Source organism: Terrapene carolina, unplaced genomic scaffold (genome assembly GCF_002925995.2).
Source record: "Terrapene carolina triunguis isolate 2854851 unplaced genomic scaffold, T_m_triunguis-2.0 Scaffold210, whole genome shotgun sequence".
Taxonomy (NCBI): domain Eukaryota; kingdom Metazoa; phylum Chordata; order Testudines; family Emydidae; genus Terrapene; species Terrapene triunguis.
This window is the reverse complement of record NW_020664561.1, coordinates 8,978,405-8,997,009: the sequence shown is the minus strand read 5'-3', so window position 1 is coordinate 8,997,009 and position 18,605 is coordinate 8,978,405. Positions and strand designations below refer to the sequence as shown.

At 41.9% G+C, this 18,605-nt stretch overlaps 1 protein-coding gene across 1 annotated transcript in view; it reads right to left on the bottom strand.

The window, feature by feature from the left end:
* Positions 1 to 18,605, bottom strand: part of LOC112107404 (rab GTPase-activating protein 1-like) — a 545,250-nt gene that overhangs the window by 138,722 nt on the left and 387,923 nt on the right. Inside the window, 3 exon segments of the mRNA XM_026655425.1 lie at positions 3,228 to 3,272; positions 12,631 to 12,774; positions 14,268 to 14,393. Of these exon segments, the coding sequence (XP_026511210.1) occupies positions 3,228 to 3,272; positions 12,631 to 12,774; positions 14,268 to 14,393 (315 nt within the window).

Sequence of the window (18,605 nt, the reverse complement as noted above, 5' to 3'; positions counted from 1 at the left end):
GACTTCTCAAAAATTGTAGACCAGTGTTACCAGCACTCCTATGGTACATAATTCAGTGGGAATTTAACAGGCATGCTCAGTAACTTAAAGACATTCTCACCAACTACTTTCTTGTACTTGGGAATTATTCGACTTCTGAATAGTTCCTTTTTGCAGAAGAATACCTGTCTAATGAATGTCAAATGATCACAGAGCAAGTAAGTTTAATACAGGGGAAACTAATAAAACTCACAGCCAGAGAAGGAAAGAGTGAGGCAAGTTAAATAGGGTGCTCACACCTCAATGGCAACTTTTTTCTTAGGCCTGGGCTAGGCTACACTTAGAAGTTTTGCCAGCATACCTATCTCAATTAGGAGCGGGGGGGGGGGGGGGAGGGACGCGGAAATCACTTCCCTAATCAACATAGATATGCCCAGCAAAAGACAAGCGTAGACACAATTATACCATCAAAAATATTTTTTGCTTGTATAGCTTATTTTTCGGGGGAGGGAGGGAGGGACTGATATAAAGCTAAACCAGCGAAGAACTCTTTAATCTGTTTCCCCTGTAGAAAGGCTTGCTGGTATATCTATACTGATAAACACTTTATAGTGTGGACAAGGCCTTAAACTCTGGCCAAAGCAACAGTCTTAGAAAATATTTAGAGGATTTTTACTAATGAACTACAAAACAAAATTTAAAAGTAAACTAAGTTCAGAAATTTGTGCTCAATGTCATTCAACCTATGGGGTGCATTCAGCACATTATAAAAAAATGTATGTATACTCTTTATGTATGTTAGCAAGAGGCCCCTGAATGCGTCCTTCTTGAGCTTCACCAAATCAGGAAACTTTACTGTAGCAATGACCAGACTCATGAGAATTAACGTAAATCCCAGTTTAATCTTTAGGTTTAAATTAATAATTAAAAAGAAAAAGACAAAATGTAAAAATAAGCTACTTGAAAAAAATAATAAAGGAAATGTTCCCAGTCTCCCATGAGACTGCTCAATGATGCAGCAAAGATTTCCAGCAGGATAGCACTGAAGCCATAAAAAGATGAATTCTGGGACGTCAACAAAGAACTGAGATCCACCCAGTTGATTTAGAATCAAAGACTTTTTTTAAAAGTTACTTTTTTCATTATGTGCTGGATGTCTCTCTCCTCTCCACCATTCAGCACAGGAGACAGAAATTTGCTAAATTTCCAGCCACATTGGTTCATTACAGATACCATGCCTATTCAATACTTTACCCTGTGAGACTGCAAAGAGCAGTGTCAATTAATGCCTGTGGTAATGGAAGGGATGTGATATGGAATCCTGTCAACTAGCAAATGGACTAACAATTCATTTCACCTGTTCTGAGAGTGAAATAACTAATTCTTGTACTCTTTTCTTTCAAACTAGTAAATAGTGGGTCTAGTGGATCTAGAGTACCATATTGGACATACAGGTTCAAATCCTACCCTTTAGTTCCCTAAGCATGAGTGCTGCTGATAACCTACCCAGCCCACCCTGGAATAAACTCTTAAGTCTATTAAGGACTAATGTTAATGGGCTCAGAAGAAAATCCCACCCAGTTATCACTGGATGCTATGAGGATGGTTGACACAAGAAAAGAAAATGCCTCCATAGGATTTGAGAGAGATGTGGAAGAAGGACTAAAGAGAAAAAAAAGTGGCAAGGGCATTTAGCCTAAAGTCTGATCATCTATACCAATGGTCCCCCAACTTTTTCTGTCACGCCCGCCCCTTACCCGTAATGGAAACTGTCCAAGTCTTCCCCCCTCCCCCCTCCCAGGAGCCATGGACGGGAGCAGGGCTGGAGCTGTGGTCGGGAGCCAAGGCCAGGACTGCAGCTAGGAGCAGGGCTGAGGCTGGGACCCGAGCTGTGGCTGGGGGCGGGCCCAGAGTGAGCTGGAGGCAGAGTGGGGCTGGGTGTACTCCACCTCCCTGCCCCCCATTGGAATGGGCCCAGGCCCCGCTGCACCTCCTGAATGTTCCTTGGCGCACCCCACAGTTTGGGGACCATTGCTCTACACCTTTTTTATTTAAAGCAAATAAAGTTGTTTTTGACTTACAGGAGTGAAGGAAAACAGAATCCAACACATCTGTGCAACTGTTGCAATGGTATATTTTCATGCTGAAACTTTCTGCACAGAATTTTGATCTAAAGCTAGTTTTTAAGTTTAAACTGTTACAGCTCTAAAATAGGGTTTATTTTTAGAGAACCCTCTCTACCATTTAATAAGCTTTAGTAAAACATGCATAATGGAAATGCTGACAGATGCTTAATTACAATTTTGATAGACAATATAGCTAATTCTGAAAAGTTCCAGCATTTTTGTCAACAGAACCTTGGTAAGATAAAATATTGTACACTATTTTTTTAAATTCACATTTTACCCCACTGTAAATTTGGGGAGGAAGTGGGTTTGTTCCAGATCCAATTCCTGAGGAAGTTTAACAGGTTAAAATATTATCTGTTCTTTTTCAACTTGGCTTTGTTGATGGAATCACAGCAGAGTTTGACAACAATAGATAAAAAATAACAGGCTATTATGACTTCTAGTACTAGAGTCAGAACTAATGTGCCGAGCCAACCAGTCTTATGGTCTGAGCTATACCATTCTGCTTAGTGTTTCCCGGCACCTACATTCCCAGCAAGACACTGCACTGGAAAAATCAAACCTTCCATGCCCATGTGTATAATCCCTATGAGACTTTAACTATTTCATTATGAAACCTAGCGCTTCTCAAGAACCATAGCTATACAATAAAGCTCCATAATTTAACTCTGAATTCATGCCCACTCACTAGATTTAAATAACATTTTCTAAGATTTATTTACAATCAAATCTATCAGTCAATTATTTTATACAAATAATCTACCAAGGCTGATTCTGAACATTTTTTTACACAAATTCCGGGCTGAATATTTATGGAAGGAGAATGGTCCAGGGTTATAATATAGGACAGGGAGTCACAAGATCTGTTCTATTCCCAGCTCTACCATTATGTTGCTGTGTGACCTTGCAAAAGTTAGCTTCAACTCTCTGTGACTCAGATTTTCCAGTCTCTGAATACTATAATTATAATACACATAATTTACAAATAACAGATTGAATTCCCAGTAACTCATTTCTACTCAGTCCTCAGAAATGTTGATCCCAAAATGGCAGCTCGACATCCAGACCATTCATTTTTGTGACAACTGTCGCTTTCTGGTATGATTGATAATAACGAACATGCACCAAGGCCCACCAGATGTGTGCTAATATTTAATGTATACCCTTTAGAAGGAGAGAAATATTATCCTTATGCACTTCAACATCCTCAAAGTTTTGCACAAAAATGGCCTTCTGTAATGAAAAAACTAAACATAAGATTTCAAGTTATTATTAAAGTTGTGACACAAACCAACAAGCACCAGGAAATTCAAAGTTAATAATGGAGTGACAGCTTTAGCATTGAACTTCCTGGCTTTTGACAATACTGCTTGTATCACGACTCCTTGTGTTGAACATTTTCCTTTAACAGAAAATTTCATGAAAGATTATAAAAGGCATCTAATTTACCTGTCAGGATTTTTTTTTTTTTTTTTTTTGCTCTCTAATAAATACGTAGTTAGACTTGTGTAAACACATTTTTTTAAAATGCATATTTATGAAAAAATATGTAAAATGTTAATTCACCTGAGATCCAATACAATTATCTAAATATCTATTATACATACATACATGGACCAAGACTTCAGTGTTGTGAAAGAACTGAGTGTGTGGCATAAGGTACTAAGAAAGATCACTCATAAGAAAGCAACTTGTCAAATAGAAACAAAAAGAGTAAGATAAGAGATCCTTGATCTATTAAATATGATCTTTAGTATTTCTAAGCCAATTTATGTACATCACAATAAGAAAGCCCTACATAGAAAATGCAACAACATTTTTTAAAAAGGAAGAAGTACAAGTTCTCCTGGGATCTCCACAGTGATCAAGGAGGGATGGCAAGTTTGACTTTAAAATGCAAACAATAGGGAAGAAAGTGTTGGGATAAGCCAATTTGAGTAAGTGTTTAAAGAAGGCAAGCGGATGTAGCACAGTGAAGAATCAGGTTACTGGAGATAAAATGAGATTGAGGAATGTGAGTCTCAAGGATTGTCAACAATAAAGGGTGATCCTATTTTACCTACTTTTATGAGAACTGCATTGAAAGGAGAGCACTTCTCGTTTGGGGTTGGCGTGATCTACCCAAAAGTAAGCTATTTAAGAATGTTATATGGAAATCTATTAGATGGGGGAAACCTTTAGTTCTCCGAACACTCTATTCCACTATGTAGAACTCCACACTCCTTAAAGCTAGGTTTAATTTAACCTAGATTTAATTCTCTGCTGCTCACCTTCCAATTATCAATATCCTGCAGACTGGTCCAGAGAGCCCCAACTTGATGATGTTCTGGTTAAGCTCAAAAGCCATTTACTTCACAGGGTTTGTGGGAAAGGTTTAGGATATGGATATGTTTCTTTATGACTGAGCGTTATAGCCTGTTGTTCTTGTATGAGGATATGTTCCTGTTACTTTGTTACAGTTTTTGATTGTTTAATTCTACTGACGGGCTACATTTGCAACCCATACGTGATTTTTTAATTCTGCTGTGTTGTTGTAAGATTAATTATTCAGAATGCCTAGAACATTTTGTATGGCTTATTTCTTACAATTGTTAAAATCTAAATAAATAAATAACCAGCAACAGTGACAAGCATACCCCAACCCTAATCCTCTCTAGCATCAGCAGCAATAGCCTCTGCTCAAGTCCCTCAGCCGTAAAATCCTCCCCATTCCAGACAGGGCTTTGACCGAGGTGACAAATAATGAGGAATTCCTAGGAGGCATTAGTGCAGTGACATTAGAAATATGGAGCACCTTAGGCCTACATCACATCTTCAACAGTTGGGAGATGGGTAGAGGGGAAGTTGATGACTAGAGGTCACAGGGAGGATGATGGGGTGGGGGGAGATGCTCAAAAAAGGCAGTGGTTTGGATACACATCTGAGCCTTTGAACGCACATTCAAACCTAACCATTCTCCCAACATTCACTGTGACCTTGCATGGCAAGTTCCAGACTGCTATGAATTTTAACAAGGAAGATATTATCTCCATCAAGCTATATGTATAAGGAAAAGATTAAAAGACCTTTGCTGTAGAGGCACAAACACCACTATAATGCTAAAAAAAATAATAATGAACTGCTGTTCAGGATATATCACTATATTACTGGTTTGCCATTTAATTTCTCCTCTTTCCTATCCTCCATCCCCCAAAATTTTTATTTTCCCCACATATTAAGGTCCATTAGTGACCTCTTCCATGAGACTTTCAGTGGAAAGCAGCATACTTGCTCGTTATAAGATGCTGCAGTCACCAAAAAATGCTTTTCCTTTCTGGAATGAGAATTTAAAATACCCCTTTGAATTATCAATGTTCTTCCCTCTCCCAGCACAGATAAAATCAAAATTGATAAACCCCATCTGAAATTATCCCTGTCTGGCACAAAGTGTTAATCAATTAGCACCATAATTAGTATCATTTTCATGGGGACCAGAGAATCTCATTGCCAATGACTAGCTCTGACCATCTATCAGCATTTTGTTACCCATTTTTCTTTCTTCAGACATTTTTTCCTGCATGAAAGAGTTACTTCGGATGTAAATATTTTGTCAACTACAGGCAGGATAGAGACACAGAGAAAGCACAGCCAGGAAGGAAGTTAAAAGCTATTCAAAATTCATCTGTATTTATGACAAAGACAAGTTAATGAAAAGGCTGGAAACCCATAAAAAAGCCACAACACAGCTCATTTCAAAGGTTTTTTTTAGATGGACATTTTCCATTGTTAACTGCTGCACCTATTTTTTTCCTTCCAGTTGCTGGAATTACAGATATGCTGAGAAATAAAGGAAAGAGCTATTTAATGCAGACAATGCTATGCTGCATAGCTCTTCTTGGAGGCTGCTTGGGGACATAGCTTTACAATATGACTGGAATCCAAAATTAAAGACCTATTTCTTGTCTTTTTTTTCAAGCTCCATATGCCCTTAGGTTTTATTTTCCTTCTCTGTTGAGGGCCAGACACATTTTTGATTTAACCACAGGCCAACCCTAATACTATTTTTGACCATTATCTCCTCCGACAAATTCTCAGGAGCCCAAGTATTTTTAGGCTGGATTCTTTCTGGAAGTCAGAGTTATTTTCTGGCTGCTCTGTACTGTTGCATGGTTTTCTGTCTGAGCCCTGGTCTACACTACAGAGTTAGGTCGAATTTAGCCACGTTAGGTCGATTTTATAATGAATGCGTCTACACAAGCAACCCCGTTCCATCAATCTAAAGGGCTCTTAAAATTGACTTCTATACTCCTCCCCGGCAAGGGGAGTAATGCTAAAATCGACCTTGCTGGGTTGAATTTGGGGTAGTGCAGACCAAACCGACGTTATTGGTCTCTGGGAGCTATCTCAGAGTGCTCCAATGTGACCGCTCTGGACAGCACTTTCAACTCCGATGCACTAGCCAGGTACACAGGAAAAGCCCCAGAAACTCTTGAATTTCATTTCCTGTTTGGTCAGCGTGGGAAGCTCAGCAGCACAGGTGACCATGCAGTCCCCCCAGAATCGCAAACGAGCTCCAGCATGGAGCGAATGGGAGACACTGGATCTGATTGCGGTTTGGGGAGAAGAATCTGTGCAGGCAGAACTCGGATCAAAAAGAAGAAATGCTAATATATATGCGAAAATCGCACAGGGCATGATGGACAGAGGCTACCAAAGGGACACATAGCAGTGCCACGTGAAAGTCAAGGAGCTCAGGAAAGCCTACCAAAATACAAAGGAGGCAAACGGTCCCTCTGGGTCAGAGCCCCATACATGCTGCTTCTATGATCAGCTGCATGGCATTCTGGGGGTGGGGGTGGGGGAGGCCCTACCACTACCCCACCACTGTCCGTGGACACCTGCAAGGGGGGAATCTCACGCAACATGGAGGAGGATTTTGTGGAGGAGGCGGAGGAGGAGGAGGAGAATGCACAGCAGGCAAGCGTTGAATCCGTTCTCCCCGGCAGCCAAGACCTTTTTATCACCCTGGAGCCAATACCCTCCCAAAGCAGGTACCCCCGACCCTGAAGGTGGAAAAGGCAACTCTGGTGAGTGCACATTTGTAACTACAGTACAGGGTTTAAAAGCAATAGTGTTTAATGTTTGATTTGCCTTGAAGACTTGGGATGCATTCATGGCCAGTACAACTACTGGAAAAGTCTGATAACGTATCTGGGGATGGTGCAGGAATCCTCCAGGGACACCTCCATGAAGCTCTCCTGGAGGTACTCTGAAAGCCTTTGCAGAAGGTTTCTGCAGAAGGCTGCCTTATTTCATCCTCCATAGTAGGACACTTTACCACACCAAGCCAGTAGCAAGTAGTCTGGAATCACTGCAGCACAAAGCATGGCAGCGAATGGTCCTGGGTTTTGGTTGCATTCAAGCAACATTCGGTCTAGATCTTTCTGTGTTAGCCTCAGGAGAGTGATATCATTCATGGTCACCTAGTTGAAATAGGGGAATTTTTGTAAGGGAACAGTAAAAGGACCCCATTCATACTGGGCTATTTGTGCTTGGCTAAAAGGGATCATACCTGAGAATAGCCACGCGGCGGGGGGTGTGTGTGTGTGAAGGGATCATCCCAAATAGCCACGTGGAGGTGTGGGGGTAGGTGTGTGCCTCACATCCACCCAAAAACCGCAGCCCCTCCTTTTAAATGGTAAACCCAACCGGCATTGCTTGCTATGGGAAAGGAGGGCGCTGAAGTTTGAAAACATTCCCACATGTTATGAAGGCGTTAGAAGCCAAACCCGCATACCCTTTCGCTTACCACAGCTGCCAGGAAACCAAATTCTGTTCTCCCGCCGTGTGTGATGTGTCACCATACTGGCAGGCACTCAATATAAAAGGCAAAATGCGACCTTGTACCTAAAGCACATGTGCTGTCTGCTGCAAATTGCTTGATTCACTGTGAAAGAGAGTCTCCCTTTTGTTCTCAGAAATGTATCATCTTAAATTTTACTCTCCCTTTTTATCCCCCCACAGGTGCAAATGTTTCTATGCTCCCACTATCATCTCCGTCCCTGAGGTTATTGCAGATTAGAAGGTGAAAAAAACACAATTGTGATGACGTTTTCCGAGCTCATGCAGTCCTCCCGCACTGATAGGGCACAGCTGAATGCATGGAGGCATTCAGTGGCAGAGTCTAGGAAAGCATTAAGTGAGCGTGATGAGAAGAGGCAGGAGGCAATGCTGAGGCTAATGGGGGAACAAACGGACATGCTCAGGTGTCTGGTGGAGCTGCAGGAAAGCCAACAAGAGCACAGACCGCCGCTGCATCCACTGTACAACCGCCTTCCCTCCTCCCTAAGTTCCATATCCTCCTCACCCAGATGCCCAAGAACGCGGGGGAGGCTCCGGGCACCCAGCCACTCCACTCCAGAGGATGGCCCAAGCAACAGAAGGCTGCCATTCAAACAGTTTTGATTTGTAGTGTGGCTACAATAAGCAATGTGGCCTTGTCCTTCCCTCCTCCCCCACCCCACCCTACCCCAACCTTATCAGTTATCCCCCTTTTTTTTTTTAATTAATAAAGAAAGAATGCATGGTTTCAAAACAATAGTGACTTTATTTCCTTTGCCAGCTGTGATCGAAGAGGGGAGGGTGGTTGGCTTACAGGGAATTAAAATCAACAAAGGGGGCGGGCTTGCATCAAGGAGAAACACACACAACTGTCACACCGTAGCCTGGCCAGTCATGAAACTGGTTTTCAAAGCCTCTCTGATGCGCAGTGCACCTACCTTTGCTCTTCTAATCGCCCTGGTGTCTGGCTGTTCAAAACTGGCAGCCAGGCGATTTGCCTCAACCTCCCACCCCACCATAAACGTCTCCCCCTTACTCTCACAGATATTATGGAGCACACAGCATGCAGTAATAACAATGGGAATATTGGTTGCGCTGAGGTCTAACCTAGTCAGCAAACAGCGCCAGCGAGCTTTTAAACGTCCAAAGGCACATTCTACCACCATTCTGCACTTGCTTAGCCTACAGTTGAACTGCTCCTTACTACTGTCCAGGCTGCCTGTGTCTGGCTTCATGAGCCAGGGGAGCAATGGGTTGGCTGGGTCCCCAAGGATAACTATTGGCATTTCAACATCCCCAACAGTAATTTTCTGGTCTGGGAAGTAAGTCCCTTCTTGCAGTTGCTCAAACAGCCCAGAGTTCCTAAAGATGAGAGCGTCATGCACCTTTCTTGGCCATCCCACGTTGATGTCGGTGAAATGTCCCTTGTGATCCACCAGTGCTTGCAGCACCATTGAGAAGTACCCCATGCAGTTTAAGTACTGGCTGCCAAGGTGGTCCGGTCCCAAGATAGGGATGTGCATTCCGTCTATCACCTTACCACAGTTATGGAAACCCATTACAGCAAAGCCATCCACTATGACCTGCACATTTCCCAGAGTCACTACCTTTGATAGCAGCAGCTCAGTGATTGCATTGGCTACTTGATTCACAGCAGTCCCCACAGTAGATTTGGCCACTCCAAATTGATTCCCAGCTGTCAGGCATTGCAAGCTTTCACAGGGCTATTGCCACTCACTTCTCAACTGTCAGGGCAGCTCTCATCTTGGTATTCCTGCGCTTCAGGGCGGGGGAAAGCAACTCACAGAGTTCCAGGAAAGTGGCCTTACGCATGCGAAAATTTCGCAGCCACTGGGAATCATCCCATACCTGCAACACTATGCGGTCCCACCAGTCTGTGCTTGTTTGCCGGGCCTAGAATTGACGTTCCACTGTATCAAGCAGTCCCACTGCCACCATGATGTCCCAATTGCCACATCCCATGCTTTCAGGAATGTCTGTGCCCATGTCCTCCTCACAATCGTCCTCTTGCTGCCATCTCTTAGCCAGGTTCTGCACATACTGCAGTATAATGCGTGAGGTGTTTACAATGCTTGCAACAGCAGCAGTGAGCTGAGCGGGCTCCATGCTTGCCGTGCTATGGCGTCTGCACGGGTAACCCAGGAAAAAAGGCACAAAATGATTGTCTGCAGTTGCTTTCGCGGAGGGAGGAAAGGAGGGAGGGAGGGGAGACTGACAACATGTACCCAAAACCACCCCCGACAATGTTTTTGCCCCGCCAGGCATTGGGAGCTTAACCCAGAATTCCAATGGGCGGCGGAGACTGTGGGAACTGTGGGATAGCTTCCCACAGTGCACCGCTCCGTGAGTCAATGCTAGCCATGGTAGTGAGGATGCACTCCGCCAACTTAATGCACTTAGTGGGGACATACACAATCAACTGTATAAAATCGATTTCTAAAAATCGACTTCTATAAAATCGACCTAATTTCGTAGTGTAGACATATCCTGAGCCATTTTCCTACTGGTGCTTGAGATTTCTACATGACTTCCCACTAGCCCTTCATTTCTTTAATATTTCTGATTATTGTTTAGCCATCATAAATTAGGCCCCTTTAATGTTAAAGGGTTTTCCTCCCTCAAATGCTAGGTTTACTTTTTCTAGCAGATTCCAATTTTTCCTCTTACACATCTTTACTTATACTCCCAAAAGGAAAAAAAGGTTTTCATCTTTTTTTCTGTGTGTTTTCGCCAAACAAGATGAGACAGAGGCTACCAGATATGACATCTGTATTTCAATGTTTCTAGAGTTGAGTTTAAAAAAAAAAAATCTACATTTTCTTCAGCATTTGTACTTTCTTATCGGGGTTAATACAATAAAGGGAGAAGTGTGGTTCTACTGTCAGACAGGCAATCACTGCTGTGATAAGCTGTGGATTCTTGTCTGCACTGTTTCTTACAATGACTGTGGCTGAAAGAGACTGGAGTGAACAGACATGACTTTCTCTTCAAGAAACAGAGCGTAGGGATACATTAGATTGACAGAGACTGATCGCACTTGCAGACACAATTCTGTTTTGAAAATAAACTTGCTAAATAATTCCAAAGAGATCAAAATGCTGAACTCAGTGTATGTTTACTCTATAAGGAATAGGATGCATGCAAGTGAAATGGATGGCACTGATGTTCTCTTCTCCTCTGTTTGTTTTACTAACACAACTAAGAAATTGTTAGAGAAAGAAGACTAAATGGTTTGAGCCCAAACCGGAACACACTGTGATGATGAAAAGTAAATAAAATAATCTTTACCCCACCTCTGCTGAAGCCGTGAAATTGACAAAAAAGCCGGCTCCCCAGCCAGGCTGCTGCCCGGTCTCTGCTCCAAGCCAAGCTGCCACCCAGGCTCCCAGTTCAGGCTGCCACCTGGGCTCTCTGCTCCCAGCCAAATTGCCACCCAGGCTCCCCACTCCTCGCTGGGAGCACGGGAGCTGACCAGACTCCGGGCGCAGATCTCCCCACCAGGAGTCCGGCTGCCCTCCAGGCTCTCTGCTCACCACCAGGAATGGGGGAGCCACACCAGGCTTCTCAGCTCCCCACTGGGAACGGGGCAGTTGCACCAGGCTTCTCAGCTCCCACTGACCGGACACCAGGCATGGACCTCCCCACCGGGAGCTCAGCTGCCCCCCGACCTCCGACCCCCGGGCTCTCAGCTCTCCGCTCCCCACTGGGAGCACAGCTGCACCAGCGGCACTTGGCTGGGAGCTCAGCACCTGGAGTCTGGTTTGCTGCCATGTTCCCAGCAGTGAACCAAGAGCCTGGTGGGGCAGCCAGGCTCCTGGAGGGGAGCTGAGAAGCCTGGTGCGACTGCCCCATTCCCAGCGGGGAGCTGAGAAGCCGGGTACATCTGCCTTGTTCCCGGTGGGGAGGGGCTGCCAAGCTCCTGGTGAGTAGTGGACTACCAGTGGGGAGATGCGTGCGGTGCCGAGTGCCCTTGCTGTCAGCCCCGCACACTGCCCTTCTTAAGTCGGTGGAAGCGCACCTGGTGAGGATGCGTACCATCACAGAGCAGTGTGGACATGAACCACCGCAGTAATTACTGCAGTGGCTGTAAGTTGATCTAACGTAGGTTCACTTAAGTTTATAGTGTATATATGCCCCAAGAAACTGCAACTCTGTTCTCTGGAGTAAGGCAGTGCTTGATTATTTTCTAATTGTCAGACCTAAGAGTTTAATGTATCAGAACTGTCTGGTAATTCTCCACTATCTGTGAAATACCAGGCTATCAGAAACAACATGTAATATTCACACTGTCTTTGGATGCTCTGATCTGGGGAAACAATGTAAAGTTCTACCACAGCAGTCTTATCTGAGCAATTGGTTGGTTGCCAGAAGCCAGATTTATTAAACTTGGATGAACTATCCATTTTAAAAATTAAATGGCTAACTGAACTTACACTTATTTAAAAGTCCATCCTGAAAAAATTAATCACTTGCAGCTAGTGCAAAACTACATTTATAAAGAGCAAGATGCCTTGCTAGCGTCTTCAGTTTAACACATTCAGCATTCATTTAGAAATTAATCTGATAGAAACTGAGCAACAAATGACTAAATCTTCCAACAAAATGAGGTAAAAAAGGAAAATTATTAACATTTTTTGGACAAAAAGCATTTTTTTCTGATTCAAGGACGGTGTCATTTTACCTCACAGAGTAGTAAATCAATGATGTGGAAGACCATGCAGAGTGGGAACTTGGCAGTAAAGAGGGTGAGAAACCACTGGGATGCATACATATGAGCTTCCAGGTTCAAGTCTGAGAAATGGCTATATAAATCAGGTAGCTGCTCCTAGAGTAAGAAAAAAAAAGGGGGGGGGAAATGCTTAAATGTCACCCAAGGATCCTCCAGCTTCAGAAACACACTGCCAGCAAGGTTATTGGAGGCTTGAGAAAAGAGGAAAGTGAAATCCTGGCTCCATTAAAGCCAATGGGCGTTTTGCCACAGACTTCAGTGGGGACAGGATTTCACCCTAATTTTTTGGCGGCTTCTCTGTGTTACCCACCACAGATTCTATCATGCTAGCTATTAAAAGCAAAATCAAATCAATAATATACAATGGGATTACAGAGAGAAATTATAGGACATTAAATATGGAAAGATAGAGTAGTTGTGCCATGTATAACATGTGTGTAACTATCTATTTTAAAAAATTGTTAATGCTTTTGTTATAAATGGTTTATTCTGGGAAAACAATGAAATTATGGACATTGGAGCAGGGAGTTTAAATCAGCCTCAGGGATCATGAAAGATAAGCAAAAAACTAAAAAACATTAACAACCAGACAACGAAGCAAGTTCCATAGGCCAGGAATGCAGTATACACCAACTACCAGGTATGTAGTAATGTCAATTTTAGATTATATACATTGGTCATTAAAAATGCATTTACTCGATAAAGTTCATTGTAGCTGTTTGGTACAAATATTGAAAAAAACATACTGAGAACAAATTAATGTATTTTTTTTTAAATGTAGCAACACTATCTGAAAAGTATCAGTAAATTATAAACATACACAAATTGTCATCCTGGAAAGTGAGTTCAAAGGGGTTGTGTGCCCAAGATTGTATTTTAGTTTTTAAATCTCAGAAAGGGAAGTTTGCAGAACAGTTGTATTTTTACTCTGGTTAACTGAATCCAACAGCAAGCTTCCATTATTGTAACTGCACCAGAGGTCAAATCTTAATGGACTGTTAATAATGGCTTATTAGTCAGGACAACAGCGTATAAAACTTGTAATATTTCAGAGTTAAATTGTTTGTAATACGAAAAATTAAAATGTGAGGAAAAACTAAACGCATATCGAGTCACAATAAGATGACCCGTGGCTTGCAAAATGATCTGTGGTGGACTTATTTTTCATATTCATAGAATTGTCCCAGCTTGTATAATATCTTAACTCATAATGCAAGTCATGCAAACTAAGACAATCCTATACCAAAATATTCTCATATTCTGTTAGAACTCAGAAGTTCTACTGTAGTCACATCAATTTAACAAATAAAAAGAGAAGGGGAGAGAAAACCATAAATATCCTCTCTTTGAATCAAAAAAGTTTGCAAGAGTAAGTATATGGAAGCCAAAAGAAAACAGACACAGACCCAACCACAATGTTTGGCTTCAGATCTTAAATGTCCCTCACTTTGGGGCTTTTGGAATTTGGTCCAATACACTTCTGAAAGGAGAAAGTTGTATTTTTCTAAAGCTGTAAGAGAAGAGTTTACCTCTTCCCCACCCAACATTACCACGTATGAAAGGACAAGAGTTCTTGATCCTGGTCCTACCTGCATTAGTTTCTCTAGTTGGTAAAATTTGCAGTGAAGATCTTCAAAGTTATTTTTGTAGAGGTCTCGCAAGCCATAGTCATACATGATCTTCACCAGAACACAAAAGGCCTGCTCCTCTGGCATCTGCAAGGAGAAATACACAAAGAGTCTTTGAATGACAATGCAGAGATTTGAAATATCATAGCTGTAAAATTTTAAAATTCCCTTTGCCCAAGGGATTGTAAGAGATTCTGAAAAAAATATAAATATTTCAATTTTTTAAAATTCAAAATTACTTTTAATTTTGAAATTTTCTGAAATTTTATTTTTTAAAACATTAAAAAAAGCTTGAAATAAAAACCAAATGTTTTATTTTAGGTCAAAATAAATGTTTTGTTTGATCTGAAACTCATACTTTTCCTCTTTTCAATTCATCACAATTTTTGAAAAAGTTTGGTTTTGAGTCAACCTGAAACAAATTTTAAAAAAATATTTGAACTGCCAGCAAACCAGAAAAAAAGAACAGGTGTACTTGTGACACCTTAGTTTTTGCTGATACAGACTAACATGGCTGCTACTCTGAAACCTGTCAGAAAAAAAGAGTTATTCACACAGCTCTATTAGGTACCAAAAAATCTTAGGGGAATAATTTATTCTCCTTGAGGAAAACATTAGGCTAGGTCTACACTACCCGCCTGAATCGGCGGGTAGAAATCGATCTCTCGGGGATCGAATTATCGCGTCTCGTCGGGACGCGACAATCGATCCCCGAATCGACGCTCTTACTCCACTAGCGGAGGTGGGAGTAAGCGCCATCGACTGGGAGCCGCGGAGGTCGATTTTGCCGCCGTCCTCACAGCGAGGTAAGTCGGCTCCGATACGTCGAATTCAGCTACGCTATTCACGTAGCTGAATTTGCGTATCTTAAATCGACTCCCCCCTGTAGTGAAGACCTGCCCTTAGTTAGGCCTTGTCTATACTGATTTGAAACAGTGTTAGGATCTTTCTTCAGAACCTTATTCAAACACAGTGTAAACAGTATTATAGTCTCAATTCAATGCTTGGGGCTGTAAATGCACAACTGCCATTAGCATTGCCACTACAAAGGTAAATGAGAATATTTAGCTTAGCTGGTACATAATTCTCATCTAGAAAACCACGGTAAAAAACAAATTGTCATCAAAACAGTCTTTGTCAAACTGGACATTAGACAAACACTTCTCAAAAATTCTAGGCTATATCAGGCCCTCATGGGAAAAAATGCAGAAAGGGAAAATTACAGCCAACTTCCAGGTGCATTAAGTAGTCCCGGGTCAGGTTTTCCATGACTGAGGATGCAACAATGAGCTTGGCCCTCCAAACAGGTGATCATTCTGAGACCTCTCCCAGCAGCATGACTCCCTCAGAAGCCCTGCTACACCATGTCCATACCTCCTCATCCAAATGATACTGAACACTTTAATCCCTGCTGGGGCTCTACTCAAGACCCACTTAGGGGCTGCACTAAATCAGTCAACCTCACTTTTGGAGTTGTGCTGGCTGGCTGCATGCCCTAATGGGAGGGGAGGTTGTGGGAAGTCTTGTGTCATCATAACCTCCCCTGACAGTATCCCTGACTTCAGGGGATACCATAACAGGGTATGTGTGAGCGGAAGCTATTGCAGACACAAATCAGGACTTTAATCACAAGAATGTCTTACTTCTGCAAATACCACATAAGTGCCAATGAACAGAAACTACTTCTGAATATCTGAGTGACAACTCTTGACCTTTTATTATTTCTGCTTGCACGCAGAATCTCTCTCTAGACAAATGTCAGCAGTGGATAAAAACTGAATAGTTTTCTTCAAAGAGAATTTCAGTCCCTTTTTATTGACTTCTAAGATTTCACTTTTTAGTGCCCAGACTAAGATCACGCCTTGCCTCTAGGCCAAAACTGGTGCTGAGTCCTTTCTCTTTAGCCAGTTTACATGAAAGTAGCTGTTGAACCTCAAGAACTGCCAGCCCAGCTGCCAGGTGTCTGTGCAGACTAATATCAGACATAATAAGCTGTTATGAGATCTCAGATCTCTTGCTACAATTTTATCTGACAAGATGAACCCCTATGGAGGACAGATAAAGGCTGGAGACCAAGTTAAAAAAAGAAATTAATAGCTTTATCCTGCATGAAGAGTTTGGGGACTTGGGTCTGTTCTTTCTAAAACATAAATGTAAACTTCTTTTACTTGTTCATATACTAACAAGGAAATTATGTTCACACACATGTGCATGTTCACCCAGTCACGTGCATGCACACACACATTCATCCCCATCCAACACATATGGTGTGTCGGCACTGCAAAAAAAAAAAAAAAAAAAAAAAAGTGTGTTCTTAACTCAGGTTAAAATAGCAGGGAAAACATAGTAACTCAGGTTTTAACTTGGGTTAGCAGGTGAAGTTTAAACCTCTAAGGGAACCTGGGGTTGAACTCAAGCTGCAAACCCAGGTTAAATGCCAAATTGCGGTGTATTCACTGGTATTTTAACCCAAGTTAAGAATAGACCTTCTTTTGCAATGAAGACATACCTACAAGGAGTAGGGAGGGATTGGGAGTTTGTTGTGAGGCCAAGTCTTTTACAGGGAGAGGCCATGGAGACTTCACTCTTAGGGGATAGGGATTTCCCCAATATTACCAATCCCAAGAGTCCAGAATCATGAATCAATCCCCAAAATTTATGTTGTTATTATTAAGCCAATGAAATTTTAAAAAATAAATGTTGGTTTCTTTTAATTTGCTTTGTTTTTTGAGCCTCTTTTCCAACCATGATTGCTAAAAACTTACCAATTTGTTAATAATGAGAGCTAAGATTCTAACATAGTCACATGAATAGAAGAGCTGGGCTTCAAGAAGCACACAAAATATTGTGAGTTCTGTGGTAAAATCACGACAGCTGGAGACAAATGGTTCCCTGTGATTGGGAAATCTCTGCTCATATTTTGGTGGGGATTTCTCTAGAAGAACTATGAAGACTCAAGATGGAGGTTCAGGCTACCAATCCACCCCAAGACGACAACTGCAGGGGGAGGAAAAAGCACCCCCTATCCCAGAAGAATACAAAAGGTCTGGGGACGATGGGACCATGTAGAGATTAACAAGGCTTAGAGAGGTTCAGAACAGAGTCAGTAAGCATTCAGGACAATGGACTGGTTGGGAATGGACAATCTGGGGGAGCTAGGGACTTGAAGGATGCGATCATCTACCTCTCCCCCACCGGAGCTCCTAAGCTACATAAGAGAGAATTTGCTTCCTCCCCTTCTCTGATCATTTCAGTTTCATTTCTTATTAGGAATGTATGTATTATATAGGCATATTAAAATGGGTGTAATTGCCATTTGGTGGTCCCTAGAAATACCTTTCAAATTTAATCACAAACTCTAAAAACACTCAAAGGCAATTCTACATAGTAATGCCAATGAAACATCACACATTTGGAGATAAGGGGAGCCAAATGAAAATTCATCATATTTGGAATTTGGCAGCTTATTCATTTTTTGAACACTTGTGTCTCTACAAATAGCTTATCTTATCTGAACCAAACTTAAAAAAAAAATAAAAAAAGTCTACTGTTGGGTAAGAAATGCTATGTAAAATATCTGATGGAATGTTTGATTTTGGAATATATGGGGGGATGTGGAGGGGGGGGAGGGTGATAATGTCGTTCTAGTTTCAATTGTGTCTATAAAAAGACTATCCTCTCTCCACCATGCTCTTATTGGGTATCAGCTGCTTAGATCTTCAAGACGTCATAGTTGCCTTTTAAGAAGATAATACTTATGCCTGAAACAGTCTGAATTTTTCTTTTAGACATCTTACTTAGTAACTTCTTTCCTCTTGGGCTGTCCGTGTGAGGGATAAATCTTTAGGGGTCTTCTAAAGAACCGTACTCTAAATGGAAATAAATTCTGAGAGTGATTAATGTGATGTTACCAACAAAAGCCTGGCACTGAAAACAAGCAATAGCCTGCATAACTGTTTTTTAAAAATGCTCTTCACAATATCCCATTTCTTAACTCCATAGATGTATCAATAAATTTGTTTAGCAGCTTGTAAATATCTAATATTTTTCAACTGTTCTAGTATCTTGGAAATTAAAGATGACAATACAAATTAACAATCAAGCATGTCTTTCAATGAATGGGTCAAATCCTTTATTTAGTTTTTTGCTCATGTGGAGATTTAAAAGTGACTTGGGAGCACAAGACCTCTTGAAAGTCAATGGCACTTATGCTCCATTCACGGCCGGCTCTGGCTTTTTCGCTGCCCCAGGCGAAAAAGCCTCCAGCCGCCCCCCCCCCCCCCCGGGGGGGGGGGGGGG